Below are 22,492 nucleotides of genomic sequence, written 5' to 3'. Positions count from 1 at the left end.
AAAGTCAGTTGTGCTAGTCTAAAGTTAGTGGCGCTAGTCTAAAGTCAGTGGCGCTAGTCTAAAGTCAGTGGCGCTAAAGTCAGTGGCGCTAGTCTAAAGTCAGTGGCGCTAGTCTAAAGTCAGTGGCGCTAGTCTAAAGTCAGTGGCGCTAGTCTAAAGTCAGTGGCGCGTTATTCAGATGCTATTTTAAGGGTGCATGCTTGACCGTAATGTAGAGTGTGCACAACGCGCATACACTTTGCTTCTCTCATCTCACGGACCCAGCAGTTTTACATTTTTGCAAGGAAAAATATGACCTTGTTTTACACATTTCCATGAATTATGGATGTGTTGATGACATAAATGACAAAATATTAGAGGACTTAAGGAGACGTTGATGTTGAACTTCATGTGCCGATGCCACTTAACCCAAATGCCCCAGCAGCAGCACGGGAGAGGAGAGACAGAAGAGCTGCATTGTCTATAGTGCTGTCATCTCAGTCTAATGTTAGACTACATTGCAAAAATATCACAGAGTGAGCCCAAAACATCGGAAAGTATGTTTTTGTGACATTTCTTTATTTACATTTTGTTAAAAAGAAAAATCAATAGCAAAAGTCGGTCTCCTCGGCTGTGAACCGCTCCTGTCGTGCGCCCATGGATGTATTAAGAGCATGCGCCTAGCAAATCTGCCATTATAATAGCAATCCGCCATGGAACGCCTGGCTTTTAAAGGGAATGTGAGATAATGCTCTGATTGGTTTATTGCACGTTACGCCCAAACCACACCTATGAGTAATGTAGCTACTTCAGACCAACCCATTTTAGATTTGCGTCGGGCACAAGAGTCATTTATCCCGCCGGTATAATAGCAACAGCGCCTGAGATCCGCCCACAAAGCTACTTGCGTTTGCCGTTAGATACTTGCGTTTCAGATTGTTAAAATAGGACCCTGTATCTGTTTCTTAAATCTTAATTCAAAACAAGAAAGGAATCTTCTGAGCTTTGATAATTTGATCAGGTATTCTAATATCCGTTTGGTTCACAAAATTCTTAATGATGCCGCTCCACCCCCTTTAAAAACATATGTACAGCTACGCTCTAAATTTACAAACAGAGCCTTGAGGTCTGTTTCCAGGGGTGATTGCAATGTTCCCAAAAGAAAATCTGTTTTTTCTCAATCAGCCTTTTCCTATAAAGCAGTCAAAGAATGGAATGGGCTTCCTAACAATTTAAAGAATATCTAAAATTTTAAAAGCTTCTCGCGGGCAGTTAAATACTTCCTTTTAGAACATCAGACCTGCTCTCACTAACGCTTTTTATTCCATTGTTGTGTATATTTGTGTATTTTACCTTTGGTGTAAATAGTCTATTTATTTTATATTGCGGGTGCATATTTATATTATATTGTCTTAACTGTCTTGTTGTATAAATATGTTATGTTTATTGTTTTTTTCATGAACTCAACTTTGTTATGTCATTATAATTGTGGAGGACTACAGATGGAAAGTAGCATAATGCTCAATCTGGTGCAGCCATCTTTTTAATGTAACTGCACATTGTCCTGCTAAATAAACTAAAAAAAAAAAAAAAAAAAAAATGAGTTGCTCATGTTTATTAGAAAGTCTAGTTTGTGTTTATTTCCACTATACCCAGATGGAACACAAATTTCAGTTAAAACCAAATGAAACAAAAATAAAAACAGCTTTACAAGTAAATTCCATTTCAATAGCTGTAACTTGTGTGTTTGAGGCAGTGGATCCAGAAGTGCACTTAACATTCCATGTTTGGTCACTGTCATTTAAATACAAACACTACCATACGAGACTTGTGTAAACATTGCTGTGGATTCTGTGACTGTAAAATAGTGAAGTAATGATTTCACACGGATCAAGTGAGTTTTAAAATAGTAATCAATACAAGCCAATGACTATGTGAATGTGGAATGTATAAAACGCAATATATAAAAAGGACTGCATTTAATAATGCCAGTTTTGCAAGTATTGATTCATTGATAATCTCTGTCCAAGATATACATGTTTTTTTTGCTTATAAAACTGCATTTAGAGAAATATGATGACATTGTTCCAGAAAACATGACTTTACAAAACTGAATCCACTTAAAAACTCCTTTGGTAAAACAAACATACTATGTAGCACCAGTAGGTTAAAACAAATCATGCAGCAAATCGTGTTGCCTTCCTTCTTGTTGTAAAAAAGACTTCTTCAAGAATTTGGGGGATAAAGTCCATTTTTTTTGTGGAATCCAGTGCACCCACCATTGCTTTGGCATTGCATCCTTACAGTATGGCCATTTTGGATGTTTCTTCTCAGAATCCCCTAAACGGAGAGGAAAGCTGGCCATCTTTTGTCCTATGTTCTTATTGTAGCGATGACTCCTTGGTTGAGGGGTGCTGGTGATAAATGGAAAAGATGAACAAAGTTAGCCATTTAAGATGAAAAGAGACTTCTATCATACTATAACAGACTATGAAGAGTATGTTAAGAACGTTTCAATGACCTAAGCCAGTGGTTCCCAACCTTTTGTCCTTGGCGCCCCCCCCTACTTATGTCTAAGAAAAGCTGACCCTAACAACCCTAACCCATCTTAAACAATCTATTTTATAAACTTATCATATGTGTTTTTATGTCCAACCTTAATCTGAAAAGTTACTAGTAACTAACGTTATAAAATGTAGTAAAACGTACAATATTCCTCTCTGAAGTTTTAAATATGAAGTAGCAGAAAATAGAAATACTAGTAAAGTACAAGTATGTCTAAGTCAAAATTTTACTTAAGTAACAATAATTGAGTAACTGTACTAAGTTATTTCCCCCACTGTGTGAGCATAAACACAGACTGGGAGACCCTGTGACATAACTTGATCTTCCAGCATTCGTACTGATGGAATGTGTAAAACTTTTAACTGCGCAATAAATGACATCCATCTAAAATTATGAGACATGGAGTTTATTATATTACAAGAATAAAAAAAACATTTATGACATAAAAAAATCCTTCATTGGTCAGTAACCTGTGGACTTACAATATCTGATCAGTGACACTGGAAGATTATTACTATAAACAAAGTACCTGGTTTTCCACAAGCCGTCACACACTGCTGGTGTGTGTCAAAGCGATTCTGGTTTCCACCGCAGCCTCCATACCAGAAGCGTGTGCAGCTCTTGCTGGAGGCATCGTAGTGCCACTTAAGTACAAATTTGGCACAAGTACCTTCCTCTTTGGGAAGCTGGCAAATGTCCACTGCTGTAGAGGCCGCTGTGAGGGAAGCGACAAAGAATAACAATTAGGCAAAGTGTGAGAACACATGCAACTAGAAGAGACCACATCTCTGGAAAGGCGGCATGCTTTCACTAATTGTTCACTAAATTAGACTTTACTGTAAATATCATTACCATTATTAATAATGACCAGACCAAAACAGAATCTGCGGATTAGTTTGTACAGGTTCAGCGGTGATCCAGAATGAAAATCTGCGTTTTTTCTGCTTGAGGTGGAGATGTTAAAGGAGAAATCCGGCGCTAGGTTCCTTTTGCACCAGATTTCTCCTTTAACATTCTAAGCTTTCTTTTAATTTTTAAAATTGGTTTAAAATCTGCGGAAAATTCTTCAGAAAATACTGCGGAATTCTGCACCCGCAGATTCTATGTGGCCCTGATGATGATTAGTAATAAAGATGATGGCAGCATTTTGCCAGTGACCTGTTTATGTTGTGGAGGGAAAATCGGTGTAATGTTTATACATGTTTCAAAGAAAGAACAAAAGTACTTCCAACACAGCAGACTTTTATTCTTCCATAATGAGATACAGAACATTTGGTTTGGAGTAGACTTTGTGTTACTGTGAGGATCTTGTGCCAATTCACTCCACAGCTGACGTGGTACTGACAAATTGAACTTGTATGGGAATCATGTGAGGCTCGCTGGAAGATATGTATGGCCCAGTTATGGAATCGTCTATTAGATATGGACGCAAATAGGTTGACAAGGAAAATATTTCTCTGGGATAAACACATTCTTGGTCTTTGGTCTAACGACATATGCAAATTGTTTAGTAATTATGGTTTTGGAGATTTGTTTTTTTACTAATGAAAAGCTGAATATCGGTTTGTTTAAAGAATCTGTATTTGCTAAAGACAAAAAGCAGTGGGCTGACGATATATGAGCTAAGCCAAAACTGCGTATTTTTGTAATGATAAAACCAGAATATGGCACTGAGAATTATGTTGTATATAATTTGTCAAAAAGGCAAAGAAGTCAAGTAAGATCTGGTGTTTTGCCTTTGACTATTGAAACAGGACGATATGTTAATGTAGAAGAGGAAAAACTGATCTGTCCTATGTGTTGTTTGAATGATGTAGAAAATGAGTTCCATTTTGTTTTCTATTGTCCTTTTTATCGTGAGCAGCGTGATTTTTTGTTTTGTAGGATAAAAGCAGAGATTGATTTGGTAAATATGGATGATGCTCAAAGATTGAGATGGCTGTTCACATATGAAACATAAATTGGCCAATTATTTAGATAAAGCCTGGGAGAAGAGGAAAAAAGCTCTTTATCGAGTTTAGATGAGAACTAGTTGTTTGTGTGTGGTATGTGTGTACGTGTATATACATATGTGTATGTGTATATGTGTGTATGTCTGTGTTTGTATTCATGTATTTGTCCGAGGGATTTGTATATGCGACAGGAAGATGTTTGTTAAATGGGTGGATTTGTGGTGTCTTGTAATCCCATGTGGGATGGGCCAAGGTGTTTGGCATGACACAGAAATAAAATATAACTAACTAACTAACTGTATGAGGACTGCTGCCAGAAAAACAATGAACCAGTGAACAAGGCTTTTCCATTCATTTTCTTTGTGGTTATGACTTGGGCTTGCTCCTGTGTCAAAAGCTTAACCTCCTTAACGTTTTATGTTTTTCTTTTTATTTGTTCCTTCATTCATTTCGACCACGTGAGGGGCAGCGGAGGAGGTTGATTTGTTTCCAGTTGAATAAAAAGAACATAATGTTTTGCAAAGTGAGCACAGTTTGTGGAAACTGAATTATGTAACAGTGATACAATAAGATGCACATCTGGTGACTTGATGTCCAGATATGTGCCCAACATTAGGGATGGTCTGAAAAGATTTGATCATCACGTTTTGAGGATGTGGGTTCGCTTGTTTAAAATCAGGAGGAAATGCATGTTCTTTCCTCTTGGCTGGCATTTGCAAAGCATACACATGCACCCACATCAAAGTCAGTTATGTCTTCAAAACCAGGGAGTTAGAAGGGAAGGAACAGTAACATAATACTGTAGGTCTACAGAAAACTAATCATGTTAGTCAGTCAGTGTATATGAGATCTCACCAGGAGCCGGAAGGATCTCCACTTGTTCAACCTGCTGCACTTTTGGCTGAGGCTCTGGCACTGTGGAAACATAAAATATGAATGTAGTTTCAGCTTTAAAGAAATAGACTTTTCACTGCTGCTGGAAAACTATCAGGAGGATTTCCAACATGGTGCAATGTTGATATGAATGACCACAGACATGTACTCAGATGCAATCCTTATTATCTGTTACAAATTGCCCACATCGGCAGGTTGATTTTTTTTTCTACTTATAAAGTTACTATATGTAACTTATGTTTTTGAAACATGTAATTTTTTATCTGATGATCATAAATGATCTGTAACAGCAAATGAGACTAACAGTGAAAAGAACCTTATTGTTATATAGTTTTTATAAATGCCTATGCCCGGGTCCGAGTTTTCCTGCAAAGTCACAAAATGATTGACCGCAGGCGACCGGCTCTACAGTAACACATTCTGACGGGTCACAGATTTCGGTGTAACACCAGAAAAGCTTGTGTTAGTGTATCCAGCCAGGTAAAAGGTAGCAGGTGATTGATTTGTATTTTTATTTTATTTTATAAGTTATCAGTTGTAGTTATAGCTGACACTGGGGGAGGGCCATCACAGAAAAAAAGGAAATTAAATGAAGAACTAAAAGCTAAAAGGGAAAGTGACAAATGACAATGAGACAATTGCTGAATTTAAAATTATTCAAAACCCACCCAAAATTGGCCCCTCAGGTAATATGTCCATTTCATTCATAAAATAACTTGACAATGCATGATGTGGTTGTAAGTCAGTAGCCTACATTAAATTATTTCCTTTTCAGTCTGTTTGTGTTGGCCTACTATTTTCTTTTCCCTTGTCCTCCTGTACTTGTGTAAAACATTCTTGGATTTCATGAGTGCGCTATATTAATGTACCCGGTTTAGCTCACAATACAGTCAGGCTAAGTTACCACATGCAACACTTGAAATGCAACGATGCATGTGTATCATATTCTCTTATTGTAAATTAATGATTTTCTGTCTGAGCAAAACATTCATCGCAACTATATGACCTTCCGGTAACACTAACTCTGTACAGCACCGTAAAGAAAAGATCTTTACGGCAGCAGCTGTGGTAAAAACCCTACCGCTTTTTGTCCAAAGAGGCTGCTAGAATCAACACAAACTGAGAGTTACAAATAGCCATCTTAACTTCCCATCAAATTTCTGTATTAAGATGTAATCCACATTTTCCCAATAGCGAATGTGATCAGTGACAGACATTTTAATATATTGTCAATATAAGATATCAATTTATATCAGGCATAAGAGTAAAATTCCTTCAGCTTATATACATTGGGTGTATTTAATTAACTGTTTGCTAAGCCTTGCCCCATTACTGTTGCTACGCCTGTCAAACCAGTCTCACACTACACAGTTTACAATGATAGCAGGATCAATTTGCTGTCATTTTGAAAACGTGTCTTGAATTAGCACACAAGCAAGCAAAGCATGCTTCTCATTTCTAGCCAATCACTATGGATTATGTCAGCTGAGTTGACAACTGTTGCATGTAGATTTTCAGGAGAAAAGCCTTTGGGGATGGAGAACAACTGAAGAGTTTGGCAAATGCAGTTTTATATTTTTAGAAAAACAATGTAATTGCACATTCACACCACTGCTTTTTTGGCGGCGTGATTACATACAAAGCCAATGCAAAGAGACGTGAATGTGGTGCAAATGACACGAATGGCGTGACGGGAAATTCGTGTTAATATGTGGCATTTGCGTCATTCGCATCGTCTCTAGATGTTATTAATCCAGACATGACGCTGTTTGTTTGTTTTTCGTCGTATCTGGGACTTCCACAACAGGTGCACAGCAGTAATAGTAGTTATTTTGGTCATAGTCTATACCCTTGATGTTCCACTTCCGGGATTGCTCCGTCCCCGCCGGAAAATCTGGATTTCACTCTTTAGGCCGGCTATCCGTTGCCTTGGGCTTCCTTTTGTGTTGGCATTTTAAACTCTTAAAGATTTCTGAGGACTATGGTTAACTGCTCCTCAGATCTCTGCAGGGTAAATCCAGACAGCTAGCTAGACTATCTGTCCAATCTGAGTTTTCTGTTGCACGACTAAAACAACTTTTAAACGTACACCAAAAATGTGTACATTTAAATGTTCCACCAAAACAAGTTCCTTCTGAGCCTATTTTGCACTGGCACTGCAGCCTTTCTCCCGTGCTTAGCACCGCACAAGGCAATTGTGATTGGTTTAAAGAAATGCCAATAAACCAGAGCACATTTTCCTCCCATCCCCGAATGCTAGACCCTCCTTCAGCACGCTTTGGAGGAGGGTCTGGCAAAGCGAGACTATTTTGGCCATATAACGTTACAGTACAACACTTGCTGGACTTTTAGTCCATATCGTCCTAACCCTGTTCCAGCCACAAACAGATATTTCCTGTAATCTATTCTACAATTGGTTAGATTACATGCCCCCTATCTCTGGAGATATAGATTACTACTATAGGTAGCTAGTTTACTTGCCATTACATGCTGGTGTTTGCAAATCAGATAAACACACTGTTCCTTTCATTCTTTACAGTTTTCCCACTTTGTTTTTGCTTTTATAGTAGTGATTTCCCATGCACACCATTTCAGCATGTGGAAAAATCCAGAACTTGACAGGCCTGGCGTGCCTGGTTGCTAAGCTATAATTTGACAATTGTTGTGGAGCGAGGTTTAGCGAACGGTCATTTGTGGGCTTGGTATCTGCAGGTGAAGCTCATAAATGCTGCGTGATTATATATTATGCCATCACACCAGGGGGCGGAACATTCCCTCAGGGGGCCTGGCAGTGACAGCAACTTACCTGACCTCATGCAGTTTTTCAGGCAGAGGGCCTCAGTGTCGAACCTATTTTCATTGCCTTCACAACCTCCATACCAGAACTGTGTACAGATCCCGTTCTGTCTGTCAAAGAACCACTTAGCCTGATAGTCTTTGCACGGCATTCCAGGGTCATAGTCAAGTGAGCATGGGTCTGCAAATTCAATAACTAGAACATGCAAAAAGAAAAAGAACAGCAGCAGTGATGGACGACAGACAGAGAGAGAAGATGAGTATGTGTTAGTTAAAATAACAACTTCAGGAGGCATACTGAGTGATTACTGTGTGCTGTTAAAGATGATGCTGGTAATGGATACATTCATATTAGAAGTTATGGGGTGTTTTAAAAGGGTCTAATGGGGTCAAATGAGACTTAGTGCTGAAGGAAAATGTATTCAAAATGACTTCCCGAGGGTTCAGGTTTGTTGCATTATTAGGATTTTGGACATTTGAAAATCAAGCAGTCAGTAGAAAGAAAGAGGTTTACATGTAAGTGTAGGTTTCCATTGGTAAATTTGAAAGTTAGTTAAAACTACAGCTACTGTTTTGTTAGTTCATTTTGGTCACCCAGGATGTGCATGGCTGTGTGGTCCAGGTTATTGACACCAGAAATACTTCATCACAGCTAATTATGACAAAATCCACCTCATTCTTGGCCGCATTGTTTGTTAAGGATTTCTGGGACAGCATTGTGTGAAGTGCAGGGTGCTAGTTAAAAGGTTCTTGCTCACACTAGGTTATCAAAGTACAGCACTCACTGACTTTAAAAAATACAGTTACTACTCTTATAATCATAACTGGATAGTTGGGCAGGTGAGGAAGCTTGACTCCTCAAAGACTCTCCTGAATGTACAGCAAGTATAGAGTTCTCATGTCTAAGTTATGCCTTAAGTGTTGCCTTTTCTAAGACGCAGCAGCTGTAAGCCTTCACTCCTAAAACAAATATGCACTGTGTAAGTGTTCTTCATCGCCTCTAAGAGGCATCTTTCTCCAAAATGGCACATACAGTGCAACCTCAACTCGTTTGTTTGTCATAACACACAGCAAAACAAGACTCAGTTGAGTAAGCCACAGTATATTTTGGCATGTACTAGTGACTTGCTCATTATTCAAGTTAAAATATGGCTGCATTACAGCATATCATTTACTTTCAGGTTTTATTTATGTGACTAATATTCTGCCTAGGAAACAACCAAATACAAGAACATTAATGCATATAGAGTAAATATTGTATGGATTTGTGCTGAAAGTTCAAATACAGCATAATTTTTTTTCTACTAAATAACAAGCTATGCAGGTTCAAAATTGAAGAATAAACGTCATAGCTTATGCATAACAAACACAAGTGCATAAATGCATGCGCAGTCACTCACCAGTTTCTGGTTTGTCCAGTGGTTCAGTATTTACAAAACTGGAGGCTTGCCTGACTGGTTTATGCTCTTGCTTAGGCTCTGCCGCTTCTGTAAAAGTGAAACAATATGTCATTAAACAGAATGTTCAATATTTATCTTTCATTTTAGTTGAACTTAGCTTTAGTTGCATTTATAAGGGCCTGTGCACCGACAGCGGCAAAGGCCCTATTGAAACTGAAGGAATTATTATTACGCCTTATTATTACGCAAAATGAATCGCCTTTTTGATGGGCTTAACATACTCAAAAACTCACCAAAATTGGCAGTCGCATCAGGCATGGTAAAATATTTTATATTTTAATGGTTTTGTAAATGGTCATTCAAAAATGGCTCGCTAGCGCTCCATACAAACACAAAAAAATGGAGCCCCTGCAGTACGTTTCACGTAGACTTACGAAATCTGGTACACATATTAGGGATGGAACGGGTACATGTATTTGTATTGAACCAAAACAGTACGGATGTCACGGTTCGGTGCATGAATTTACACAGAGAATACACGGTATACAAATTAATGTCATGTGGCACTACTGTAATGCGGAACTACTGTTAGTTACGCGGGTTCTTTAGGGACACCTAATCTGTAGCCCCGCCTTAGCTCTGAAGCTCTCCGCCTATGTCTGCAGTTTTAGTGAGTCAGAGATAGAGTTGGAGGACTCGCCGGCCTCTTTAAGATCGCAAGTTTGGGAAAACGTTGGTTTCCCAGTCAGTTCCAGTAGTAGTAGAGAGTGGTGGATAAGAGTGCTGTGTAGATTAGTGTAACGGCTCCAGCGTCGCGGCTCCGAACCGTAACGTTAGTTGGGACACACGCCTTTCTGTTTCTTCAGGCTAACTATATTAGCTTTAGCCAGGCAGGGAGCAGCTTTCTGCAGTGAAAAATGGCCGGGAGACGTCGTGATAACGTTGCATTAATCAGGTAATTTAGTTTGTCTTTGCAGAGAACAGAGATGCTGTATTTTATAGCTGATTGTCTTATTTTGTTTACAAGTTCCAGATGGAGTCTGGAGATGATGTGGGATACTTATTGTCTACTGTTTACATCTTACTTTACATACTTCAGGCTGTTGCAGCTAGCTCAGGGGAGAGACTGTATGACACTAGGTGGTACAGCCTGAGACATGCACAATAAAAAAGAAATTGAGTGTTCATTGTCCAATTGGCTCGAAACTCTTCAGGATTCATAAGAGTCCAACCCTAAGGACATATACAGGCCGATAGACTCAAAGTTATAGCGCCCCCTAGTGACAACAGGAACTAGGCCTAAAAGTCAAGGTGCTATACTTTAACAAACTCCTCCCTGAGATTTCATCTGATCGACTTCAAATTTGTTTTGTGCCATCTCAAGACCTTAATGATGAAAAAATGAAAACCTTGAGTTTTTGTCTAATGGTATGGGCATGGCGTGGTGGCCATTTTGAGCATGTATCGATGAACAAAGTTGTTGTAACTTGAGTGTTCGTTGTCCAATTTGGCCGAAATTTCAAACGATTAACAAGGGTCCAGGCCTGAGGACATCTATAAGCAAAAATTTACTTTTGGTTATAGCGCCCCCTGCTGGCAACAGGAAATTGGCCTTACATGACAAACATCATCCAATTTGAATTTCAAGTCACCCAAAACTATAATAATCATAATATTATTATAAAAAGGACCAAGGTATTTATCAGTCTTATTATCTAGGGAAATTGATCAAGTTACTGCCATCCAATATATTTAATATATTGCTATCTTTAGTGTCCTGGTCAAGGGGAAATATTGCGTATTGCTGCTTTAAATAATATGTAATCTTCTGCGATAAAACGTATATCGACACATTTTTGTAGATGTGTTTATGGACTTACTGGTAGTCATGATGCCTTTGCGAGTGGAGACAATTTCACCCTCTGCAGTGTGAGCGGTGACCACAGCATGATATGTTTGAGCACTCTCTAAGTTGTCCACAGAAAGCTCTGTGCCTGACACGTTGGTCTTCAGCACCAGAGCATGGTCGTGCAACCGTGTCACCACTACCTCAAAGTAGACAAAGAGCTTGGAGTCTGGGTTGGTCCAACGCAATTTCAAGCTGGTGGAGGTGACATTAGAGATGTGCAGCTCATCTGCATCTGAAGGGGTAAGATAAAGTGATGTCAAGGCAGGACATTGCATAATTAAAGTCATGTTGACAGTTTGCAGAAAACCACAGCAGACCTGTAGCTGTTGTTAATAAATGTTAGTGTTACCAAGATCATGTTACTATCATGTCCGGGCGATTAATGTGTTTTACATCACTGTGCTTTACGCTGAGAAAGTACAACAGCAAATTTCAGTTCTTGAGACGAAGAGGACACAACTTCAAGATAATCTTTTGAAGAGTCCATGTTTTATAGTCCTCTCTGTCCTCCTTGAGCTACTAGCAAGTGCATGGAGGAACGGTTGGGGTGGTGCATCATGAACCCCACCCCATCCAATGTTAGCGGATAGGGCATGGGCCGAACTAAAAAGTACATCTCAAATAATTTTTTTCCAAAGATGGTTTCTGTCATTTAAGATAGGTCTTATCACACTGAGGTTTGTTCAATTTTTCATATAAGTATGATTTTTATTTGTTATTTGATGCTATAAAAACAGGTAAAATGTCATGATTGACAGCTGAGATTGACTCGTGATTTGTCGGGCGGTTGTATGGGCGGGTCGTTGATACCGCGGCTCCACCTCCCCATCACTACTGCGCAGACTCTGGCTTCAAAATTGCAAGATTGCCGCACCCGTATCCGGGATATTTTGGCTCTGCTTTTGTACAGTGGGAGGAAGTGGAGTCCATCCTTTTTTAGAGTCAATGGTTTAAAGGCACTGTTTCTGAATACGGGCTGTGTGCATTTCTTTGCAGATTGACTATTTTGATACTTACACCATATTTATATAGCACCTCTACCTGTTTTTAATTAAAAAAATACATTGAAATCTCACTTTTCACAATATAAGACCTTTAAGTTTACTTTAATACATCCACACTTACCTTTGTGCTTGCTTTGATGAACTTCTTGGTGGTCTTCATGATGTTTCTGATGTTTCCTACAAATGTACCCATAAATAGTGAATAAAACCATAAATTTCCCAAAAAATTAACAAACTAGCGATAGGGCATATAAATATAATATAATAGTTACTCCTGTTGGTGTGATGATGTAAAGGGGTTTTTAAGTGGCTGGTCACTCTGGAACCACTTGCAGTTTTTGGATACTTCAGGGGACATGTAGAAAGCATTTTCAACTGAAAAGAACACAGGATGTCACTCAGAGAGACTTATTTGAACCGATTAATTACTGCCATTAAGTCTAAAATAGTAAATAAAAAAAAGCGTGAAAAGGCAATATAATAGATAACTATCTTGAACTTACTGCTGATGTACTTCGGCAGCAGCTGGCCGAAGGTCTGTATGTGTTTTTCGTAAAAGTGTGAGATGCTGTCCAGCCGCTTGAAGAAGACATCTGATGGCTCGCTGGCCATGCTTGAAAAGACACGAGCATCTCCAGCACTCAACCTTTTACCCACACCCATGATGACCAGGAAGTAGCCTCTGCACTTGACCTCAGTGGCGATACGCACCAGCTGCTCCTCTTCTTCTTCGACACTTCCTGTTACAAAGAGCATCAGTACTTTTCTGTCACGCTGGGCAGGTGCCTTCTCAAACACTTGCTCCACTGTCGATTCGATAGCCGCTGCCAGTGCGCGGCCACCCTCTAACTGTGGTGTCTTCTCCAGCAGAAATTTGACAATATCCTGAGCTGAGTGGTGCTCCGTCAAACCGATATCCACATGAATGGGAGAGCCAGTTTTGTTGTGGATGAACTCGTAAGGTGCTTGCTGGATCACAGCCACTCTGGCGTGGTGAATGGATGATGTTGGATTTGAAGAGACTTGTAGCTGCTCCACTATGTGCGCTATGTAGCGCTTAATCTCGGTAAAGACGGTTGGGTATGTCGACTCAGAGCTGTCCATGACGAAAACCATGTCGATGTCCACGTCTGTGGTAGAAGACCTCCTATCTCGGCTGGCCAATGGGGGCACATAGTCACATATTTGGTCCGGAGAGCAGACATCTGAAAAACAAACACACATATGTTACGTTAATGCAAATGCAATTTATTTATGATCATCAAAAGATGTACTTGGATTCTGCCCAGTCACTGTACTGTTAGTGCCTGTGGATTCTTTTGTACAATGGTGATTCCACACAAGGTTAAACTATACTATGATTAAGGCTATTCAAGACCTGAAAATAACACCCAACCACACAGCAAATGTGGTTGAATATTGCCATCGGTAGGGAAACTATCAATCCGGCTACCCGCATACTTGGCAGGTAAAGAGAATTTAGTGATTCATTAGTTGTTTTTTTTCTCCATTGTCGTTCTTTCACATTTCAACCAAGTCCACCATATCCTTGGATTTGAGCTAAAGATTAGGAGGCACAATATTATTACAATTTCATTAATAACCTCAAAGAACTTCAATTTGTATTCAAAGTTAAAAAATTATGCTCGTTCATTTCCTGTATTTCACATTTATGAGGGAAAAAAAAAAATAATAATAATAAACAATAAGAATGTAATGTCATTATTAATGCACAAACACAGAAGTCTTACCTAGGCAGACATGGCAGTTCATCACCTTTTGGATGACTGAATTGTACTGTGCACTTCCAGGATTTGGGAGGACAATTACCTGGCCCAGTGCTGTGTTGTTGACCTGGTGTACAAAAAAGAGCCAAAAGTAATCAAAATACAATCTACACTGTCATTTAATTTCTTTCGAAACAGACGCTGCAAATATACATTAGAAAGGTACTGTATGTGCTGCAAAGTTCTTTGTAAGAAATATTTTTTAGTTTTTTCTTTGTTTTACCTGCAGTGCTTGTCTGAGTATTCTGTCCTCACGCTTAACCAAGAACAGAGAGGCAATTCCAGCATTATGGAGGCGAAGAGCAGCAGTAGTAATTAGTTGTGGCTTACTGACTGCCCCACCAACAAAGAAGATGGCCACCTTCCTCATTAGGAAGCCACTGCGCACTCGCTTAAAGATGTTTTGGGCCACAAAGCTCATGGACGTGTCCAAGCTGCGCGGCTTGCGGTTTTGCAGGGTCTGCAGTCCCTCGATGTGCTGCACCAGGGCACGTTTCTTCTTTGCTTCAGCAAACCGGACCTCAGTGGTCACTTCTTCATTGTAAAGGGCTATAGCAACACGAGCTCCTCTTGGACAGTTACTCTCTGAGATGGTGATGTCTCTGACTAGGCGCAGGACTGTGTCACGCATATTGTTGAAGGCTGGGCTGTCAACATCTTGAGAGGTATCCAGGGCAAAGGCCAGCTCAGTGGGGTAGAGCGGGCATTCCTGCTGACCTAATGGTGTACACATGGAGGATTTTGTTCTTTTTATAGTAGTGCGTACAGTACATTATCAAACTGTAATTATGTAATAAAAAGTATTTTTTTTGTACTTACCATAACAGCAAGCTGGTAGAATAAAAGGAAGAAAAAACACAAGACATTTTCTGTAGTACGTAACACACTTAGAATGCTTATTATTGTTGTCATGGAATGACATTATTGGTACTTATTGAATCATACTTACGACAATTTTCTCTGATCTTCTTAACCAGGTCACATTGCTAAGGACAAAGATACATTTGGAGTAAGATTTTAATCACAGGCACCAGAGTAGAATTTTGCTCTGTTCATTCAATACAATTTTGTATAGTTTGATATTTGGGTGCATACCACAACACCAGGTCCTCTTGGTCCTTTCTCACCCTATGGGAATAAAAACATTTGGGTTAACAGCTGGACATGGCCAACGATAAAAAGGACTTTAATTTTTGTATTGCATGTAAAGCACGATTATTTTTGTGAAATCATGTTACAAAATTAACAGTATTACATTGTGCAGTGAGGATTCACGAGAAGACAAAATTAAAACAACAGACCAAGTAAGATAATGTATATTGTAAATTGACAGATATTCTGCTACGGACTTAATTTAAACGTTTTGTGTGAGTTTACTTTGTTTATAAGCAAAGGGTATAGTTTTATGTTACTTACATCAGGCCCAGGATATCCAACCTCTCCCTTCTGTCCAGGTGTACCAATATTTCCAGAGACACCCTGGAAAGAATAGAGAGACAAATACATATGTGTCCAGTGATAATGTGAAAGTGAAAGTGTTATACCATACTGTATGTCACATTTAAAAATGAATGTTCAGTGTGACTTAATCTAAGTGGGGTCTGGAAACTTACCCTCTGTCCATGATTTCCTCTGCGTCCAGGTCCACCCTTGGTGCCAGGGTCACCAGCCGCTCCCTGAAATAATGGAAGTAAAGAGAATACAAATAACCGACCGCAAAAGGAAGGCCCATTTGCCAGAGTGTACAGCGTAACGCTATAATTTGAAACCTCTGTTGAAATTGCACTTGAGAAGTCAATGTTTTCCATTACCTTTGGTCCTGGGAATCCTGGGAAGCCCTCATCACCCTATAGAGGAAAATGCATTCATATTTTAAGTATTATCATTATTACATTATTATTAATTATTATTATCATTATTCTACAATTGAATGAGTGTAAAAGTTGATTTGTCTTTAGATTTGTAATAGTGGTTCACTGATAATTGTATCTTTAAATGGGCCTGAGCCATGGCATTCTTTACAGTGCTATTCAGCATCACAGAAGGGATTTAATTTGTGTGTTTAGGAAAGGACTTCAAATGTCTTAAATGACAACAGTAGTTAGACTAACAGGTTTGTTACTTCTTCTTCTTATCCTTCTTTTCATTTCTGTAGTGTGATTTAAACATTCACTTAATCCAATTTGTAAAATATCCCTGGATAGTCGAGGCTAAATCAGATTTTCACGTTAACTTGTGATTACCATACATACCTATATATTGTTAGAAGACAAAATTCACTTGCCTTTCTTCCTTTAGGACCTTCAACGCCAAACCCATCTCTACCATCCTCACCCTATCAAACAGACATGAAAAGAATGCTCGACCAATTAGCCTAGTTTTATTTGTAATGTGCTATACATATACTTCGTAGTAACAAGAAAGAAAGCAACCCTTACCCCTTCTTGTCAACATAAGTTTTGTTATGTGATACTAAGCAATGGATACTAATACAAGTCAAAACACAAGGATTAGGATCCTTTCAGCAAAAAAAAACATTTCTCAATTAAAACCATTCAACATACATTTCTAGATGCAAAAGACACAGCAACATAAGTCTTCCTTTAACCACACATGGCAGTGATGCAAAGAATATGCCTCTTTAACTTGCAGCCTGAGGCAGAACTTCTTCTTTCAAGGCGTTATCTTTTACAAGGACAATTATTGATAATGTAATAACAATCTACTGTACTATAAAGTATAGACATTTGGTTTCATAAACAAGAACACAAACCATGTGCGTCTGATATCTCAGAGATTTGAAAGTTCTTATTTTGCTAATTTCTTCTACCCAGTTTTACACAACAGTAAATGCAAAGAAGAGGTGGTTTAATTCTTACAGGCTCTCCACGGGGACCAAGAGGTCCAATAGCACCCTTAGGTCCTGGATCTCCTGGCTCTCCCTAAAAAGGCAGAGAGATAGCCAGAAACAGAGGATAACACACAGACAGAAATAGTTAAAGATTCAAAGAGAATAAAGGGTTCAAATTAAGAGTGAAATATTTCTCAAACAGAGACTCAATGTTTTCTCGTGCTTTTATGTTTGTTCTAATAGACTACACGTGTGTCCAGTAATGTGAGAAAGCTAGGCTTAGGCAATTGTGTGTATAAATGAAACAAGCCTGTTAGAAGTACATTAGCCAGGCAACATTATGTTCCACTCAGTACCTTGCGTCCGAGAGTTCCTCTTCTACCCTTTTCTCCAGCGGTACCTGAGCTCCCTCCGGGACCCTAGAAAACAAAACATTAGGACATACCTTTTCTCAAAATTAAGTGTATTGTGCACACTTTCAGTCAGTAAAACCAGTATACCATTACAATAGCAATGTGTGGTAGACAGTAGTTATTGCTTGTTTGTGAAATAAGGATTGTCTGTGTTCCCTATTTGCATTTTATCATTTAAATTGATGCTGGTTTTAATTGTGATCCATTATTATATTTCACTTGACTTGAATGAATATGTTTGCAATATGTTACAGACATAGCAACAGATTGTATTCTATAAAATAAGTTCACTCACCCTGGGCCCTGGGTTTCCATCTTCTCCTCTTGGTCCTGGTACACCAATTGGCCCGGATGGACCCTTAAAAAAGACAAACCAGACATGGATGATGCACCAGTTTCTTGCATAATAGAGCTGTACCTCCATCCAACAAGTTAAGAATGAACACACTTGACTAGACATATAAATACACCAGTCACAGTCCAGTCAAAACAATCTGTCAGATTGCTAATGCTGCCAAGAAAAGTATTACCAGTAATGACAACATCCACTATAAAACATGTTTTGGCAAGTGCATCTTTAGATTGACTAATCTGCCAAATACCCTGAAAAGAATGACAAACTTACTCTAGATCCTCCAATACCAGGCTCTCCCTTAACACCTTCCTCTCCTGGCTTTCCGGGAATTCCCTTTAATGACATGCAAGCAGCAAGATGAATGGATCACTGCCATTAGAAGAATTACTGCAATAAGCATTAAACTATGTATGTTATCACCAAAAAGAGACTTACAGCCTGTCCAGGCGTGCCTCTTCTGCCAATAGCTCCCTAATAAAGTGTGATTAGAAATAAGTCTTGATTAACAAAAAACTGTGTTAATTAAGTCATTGTCTTTTAAATATAATGAAGATATGGCAAACTTGTTTACCTTTCTTCCGACTTCACCAGGGCCCCCCTTTTTTCCATCTTCACCAGGCGCTCCCTGTCATTTCAGGGCAGATATCTCCCGTAAAACAAGTGCATACAAACAAAATTTCATGTTGAAAATGCATTGACAGGAATTTTTTTACCGGTGGTCCGGCATCACCAGGGTCTCCTTTAGGTCCTGGGATGTTGTTATCTCGTCCACTTGTACCCTGTTAGATAGATGTCACTTTTTCAGCTACTTTCAAACACATTGAAACACTGACCAAGAACACATTCTAATGTATACAAACTGCCTGGGAGAGCAATTGCAATGTATACAATCGCATTCACAATTATCAAACCCTGCAATGTCTTACCACTGTTGAAAGCCTAGGTCATTAGAACAGTGACCATTCAAGTGTAGCCATGTTGTAAGAATAAGGGATTAAAACAAGTTAGTCCCTTTATAAATTTGTGTGAAAGTAAGTAATTAGGCAATTAAACGGACAGTAATTTAGTTTAGTAGAGAAATAAAAATGGTTAACTTAGATATTAAGTATAATTTTATTTTAATTTAATTAGTTAAAGGGTAACTGCCGCTTTTTTCAACGCTATTTTCCCATGTTTTTGTGTGTAAGCGACTGATGGGAACAACAATCTTTGAAATTGGTCCAGTATTAAGTGTGAACGCTGTAACCGGCAGCCACAGACCGGGCTGCAATGTAACCCTATGGGACAAATGTGCATCGTCAATTTGGTCCACTAAAAGTGCTTTATTTTGCCACTGAAAGGCTCAGATTATTATTATAAGTGTCTGACAACATTATGGAAAGGATCCCTACAGAGATAGATCTTTAAAACCTTTGCTATCACTTAGCAACCTTTTTGTTTAACCAGAAACAGCTCTGAGGTTGCTAGCGCTAAATCCACCAGACTCCATTTTAAAAAACAAATATACTTTTACTGTGTATAGAGTCAACATATTTTCACATATAAATCTGTAAACTATGTGTTTATTTCAACCAAAACTAGAGTTGTGATGGCTGGAAAAGTGGAAAGACAATTAAAAATAGATTTATTTTGTTTTGGTTGACTTTGAATGAAGTGTATTTTACGATGCTAAAAGTACTGTTTATTTGCATGGAGTCTGGTAGGTGTAGCGAACTCAATTTCACAGATGTTTTTATGTAAAAAAAAAAAAGGATCTTACTCTTTAACATAATGGGCGACCTCCTTTATAATCCTTTCTATAGTAATCCCAGCATGTCAATGGCAAAACAAGCACTTTTGTCAACGTACATACAAGCTGCACAATTACCCTATTAACTTTCATTGTAGCTTGTTTTGCTGCTGCCAACTGCAGCGATCTTGCTTAATACTGGGCTAATGTCAAAGATTGTTGTTCCCATCAGTCACTTAGACACAAAAACATAGGAAAATAGGGTCCAGGTTGAAAAAAAAACAAACAGTAGTGATCCTTTAAATTAGACAGGATGTGGATAGTTGAATAAGAAGTTTTAAAAAACAGTTCTATAAACTATTGAAAGCAACCGGTAATACTGAAAGTAAACGGTGGCAGAACTTAATAATAAATACACGGAGTGTGCCTTTATTTTGAAGTGTTTTATGGTGATTGGTTACTTTTCAGTCAGTGTCACCTGTGGTAATTGGTTTTTAAGTAAGGAAGAGAATGAGTAAGAGTAAGAGCAGGGAATAACGTGGTGCAGCAGATATGAAAAGGAGAGAGGCGCAAACCGAGAAGAGAGAACAAAATACGGAGTGCACCAAACCTTGAGAAACACTAGGATAGCTAGCTTGATTAAACTGAAAGTGAACAGACGAAGCTGTAGCGGTGGACAATAATGCACATTTCTTGTTTAATCGCAGAACCAGATGATGCCATTTGGGACCGGAGAGGACCGTTGTGTGTTGCCTGCAGATGAGGACTTCGCCATCACTGCCATCGGGTTTCATCTGACGCTGAACTGTGAGTTAGACAGTATTTTTTAGTAAATATTGACCGATAATGATCGGCGTTCAATCAATCGGGGCATCCCTAGTGAAAATGGCAAGAAATTAAGGTTTTGCCAAAGGAATTGGAGGTTTTGTGTTGAAATATTTTGTTTTTTCAAACAAATAATTAGTTTGTTACCTTTATTAAAGGGTCATTTTGTGTAATATTATTTTGAAGGTACATTTTGGTCTACTTTGTGTTACATGTTATTTTTCATTCAACCCAAAGGTTAAATATTAGTAAACTATTCCAGTTTTAAAGAGTTGTCTGGGTCAATTATTTTAAAATACAGCACAATAGATATATATGTAGGGCTGGACAACAATTCAATATGATAATATATCGTCTTTCATATCGTGATGAAATCATATTTTGAGATATCATGAAATAAAATGACATTGTCCAACTTGATAATAACAAGCACATACTCAGCCTTTTTTTTTTTTAAAGATAATTTGTTTGGGCATTTTTAGGCCTTTATTTGACAGGACAGCTGAAGACATGAAAGGGGAGAGAGGGGGAATGACATGCAGCAAAGGGCCGCAGGTCGGAGTCGAGCCCAGGCCTGCTGCATCGAGGAGTACACCTCTATATATGCGCGCCCGCTCTACCAATTGAGATATCCGGGCGCCCAGCTTTTAAGAAAATCTGTTGTGAAACATTTTGAGGGAATATCATTTGAAGAATTGCAAATTTGTTTTAACATCACACTATTTTTGTGCATGCATGTACAGTATACATAGTCAGTATATAGCTAGAAATTTCACTTGAAACTGTTTACCACATTATTGATGATTATTTATCCCAAATCTCATTAAAAAAAAAATATTTTGTGAAAGCACCCATAGTCAACCCTACAAATATCATTATGTATTTGGTCAATAATATCGTGATATCTGATTTCTTCCATACCGCCCATTCTTAGATGTATGTATGTATGTATGTATGTATTAGTAGGGTATTCTACAATTTGTTTAATAGATTCAGACAGTAAATGGCACCTTAATCAGTTTGCATAATACTCACAGGGTCTCCTCTGATTCCAATTTCTCCTCTGTCTCCAGCTTGTCCTTTGCTACCTTTGGGACCCTAAAAGCAATACATGTTTCGTGAGCATTTATCAGCACCAACCACTTGAGATTTTTTTTTTTTAAATGGGTAAAAATGTAAAGCAAAATTTGCATAGAGTCACTCACTCTTCTGCCAGGGTTTCCTCTGTCTCCTGGGGGTCCAGCCACTCCACCTTTGCCCTGAAAACATACAGCAGATGCCAATTAATGCCCAGAATCATGCATAAATCCCAGCACATTTACATGTTTTTGTTTCATGAACACATTGGTGTGACTTGCCACATAGCTTAAGACAAGAAGCGATTGTATAAGACTCTGATATATTACATATAACATAACAAAATATAATACAACACACACTTACCTCTTCGCCATTAATGCCATCAAGCCCAATTTCTCCAGATTCACCCTGCAACATAGTAGCAGTTTGTGAGGTAATCAGTGCATTAGTCTTTTTCTTACAGCTTTATCTAGTAATGAAGAATAAAAAAAACTTACTATTTAAAAAAAATACTGACCTTTTCTCCTGAGTAGCCACGAGAACCCTGAACAAAGGAAGAACAAAAAATGTGTTGCAACATTATATTAAATAAACAAAAAGTAATATTGACAATTTAAATAAAAAAAAAAGTTTAAGTTGGATGTTAAAGGTAATATTAAAGCCTTTACCTTAACACCTCTATGTCCAGGACATCCCTGGAAACCCTGAGTTCCATTAACACCGGGAGGACCTCTCTCTCCCTGTCATTACAAAAAATAGACAATAAAATACCCTGACAACATACAAATGGGATGCAATATTAAGGAAGATGAAGTGGTGGAAAACAAAAAGAACACTGAAAGTTGTCACTGAACTTCTTGAGAGCAAAAATAACATGTTTGTTATTAGATCAGGACAGTTAACAGCAGGTGTATGAAAAACTCTAACGGAAACATTGTCAGACTATGACTATA

At 38.5% G+C, this 22,492-nt stretch overlaps 1 protein-coding gene across 1 annotated transcript in view; it reads right to left on the bottom strand.

Annotated features, from left to right (window-relative positions):
• Positions 1 to 1,579: 1,579 nt before the first annotated feature.
• Positions 1,580 to 22,492, bottom strand: part of col6a3 (collagen, type VI, alpha 3) — a 37,117-nt gene continuing 16,204 nt past the window's right edge. The window contains 30 exon segments of the mRNA XM_028590488.1: positions 1,580 to 2,393; positions 3,074 to 3,259; positions 5,352 to 5,411; positions 8,197 to 8,382; positions 9,587 to 9,673; positions 11,467 to 11,727; positions 12,621 to 12,676; positions 12,772 to 12,874; positions 13,003 to 13,704; positions 14,251 to 14,353; positions 14,510 to 15,003; positions 15,106 to 15,117; positions 15,236 to 15,272; positions 15,382 to 15,414; positions 15,703 to 15,765; positions 15,900 to 15,962; positions 16,098 to 16,133; positions 16,571 to 16,621; positions 17,166 to 17,228; positions 17,494 to 17,556; positions 17,846 to 17,908; positions 18,176 to 18,238; positions 18,341 to 18,376; positions 18,477 to 18,530; positions 18,619 to 18,684; positions 21,495 to 21,557; positions 21,665 to 21,718; positions 21,903 to 21,947; positions 22,057 to 22,083; positions 22,208 to 22,279. Of these exon segments, the coding sequence (XP_028446289.1) occupies positions 2,353 to 2,393; positions 3,074 to 3,259; positions 5,352 to 5,411; positions 8,197 to 8,382; positions 9,587 to 9,673; positions 11,467 to 11,727; positions 12,621 to 12,676; positions 12,772 to 12,874; positions 13,003 to 13,704; positions 14,251 to 14,353; positions 14,510 to 15,003; positions 15,106 to 15,117; positions 15,236 to 15,272; positions 15,382 to 15,414; positions 15,703 to 15,765; positions 15,900 to 15,962; positions 16,098 to 16,133; positions 16,571 to 16,621; positions 17,166 to 17,228; positions 17,494 to 17,556; positions 17,846 to 17,908; positions 18,176 to 18,238; positions 18,341 to 18,376; positions 18,477 to 18,530; positions 18,619 to 18,684; positions 21,495 to 21,557; positions 21,665 to 21,718; positions 21,903 to 21,947; positions 22,057 to 22,083; positions 22,208 to 22,279 (3,243 nt within the window). The 3' untranslated portion in view covers positions 1,580 to 2,352.

The sequence above is a fragment of the Perca flavescens genome, chromosome 11 (assembly GCF_004354835.1).
Source record: "Perca flavescens isolate YP-PL-M2 chromosome 11, PFLA_1.0, whole genome shotgun sequence".
In the NCBI taxonomy this organism is placed as follows: domain Eukaryota; kingdom Metazoa; phylum Chordata; class Actinopteri; order Perciformes; family Percidae; genus Perca; species Perca flavescens.
The sequence above is the reverse complement of the archived record's forward strand: the minus strand, read 5'-3'. Positions and strand labels throughout refer to the sequence as shown.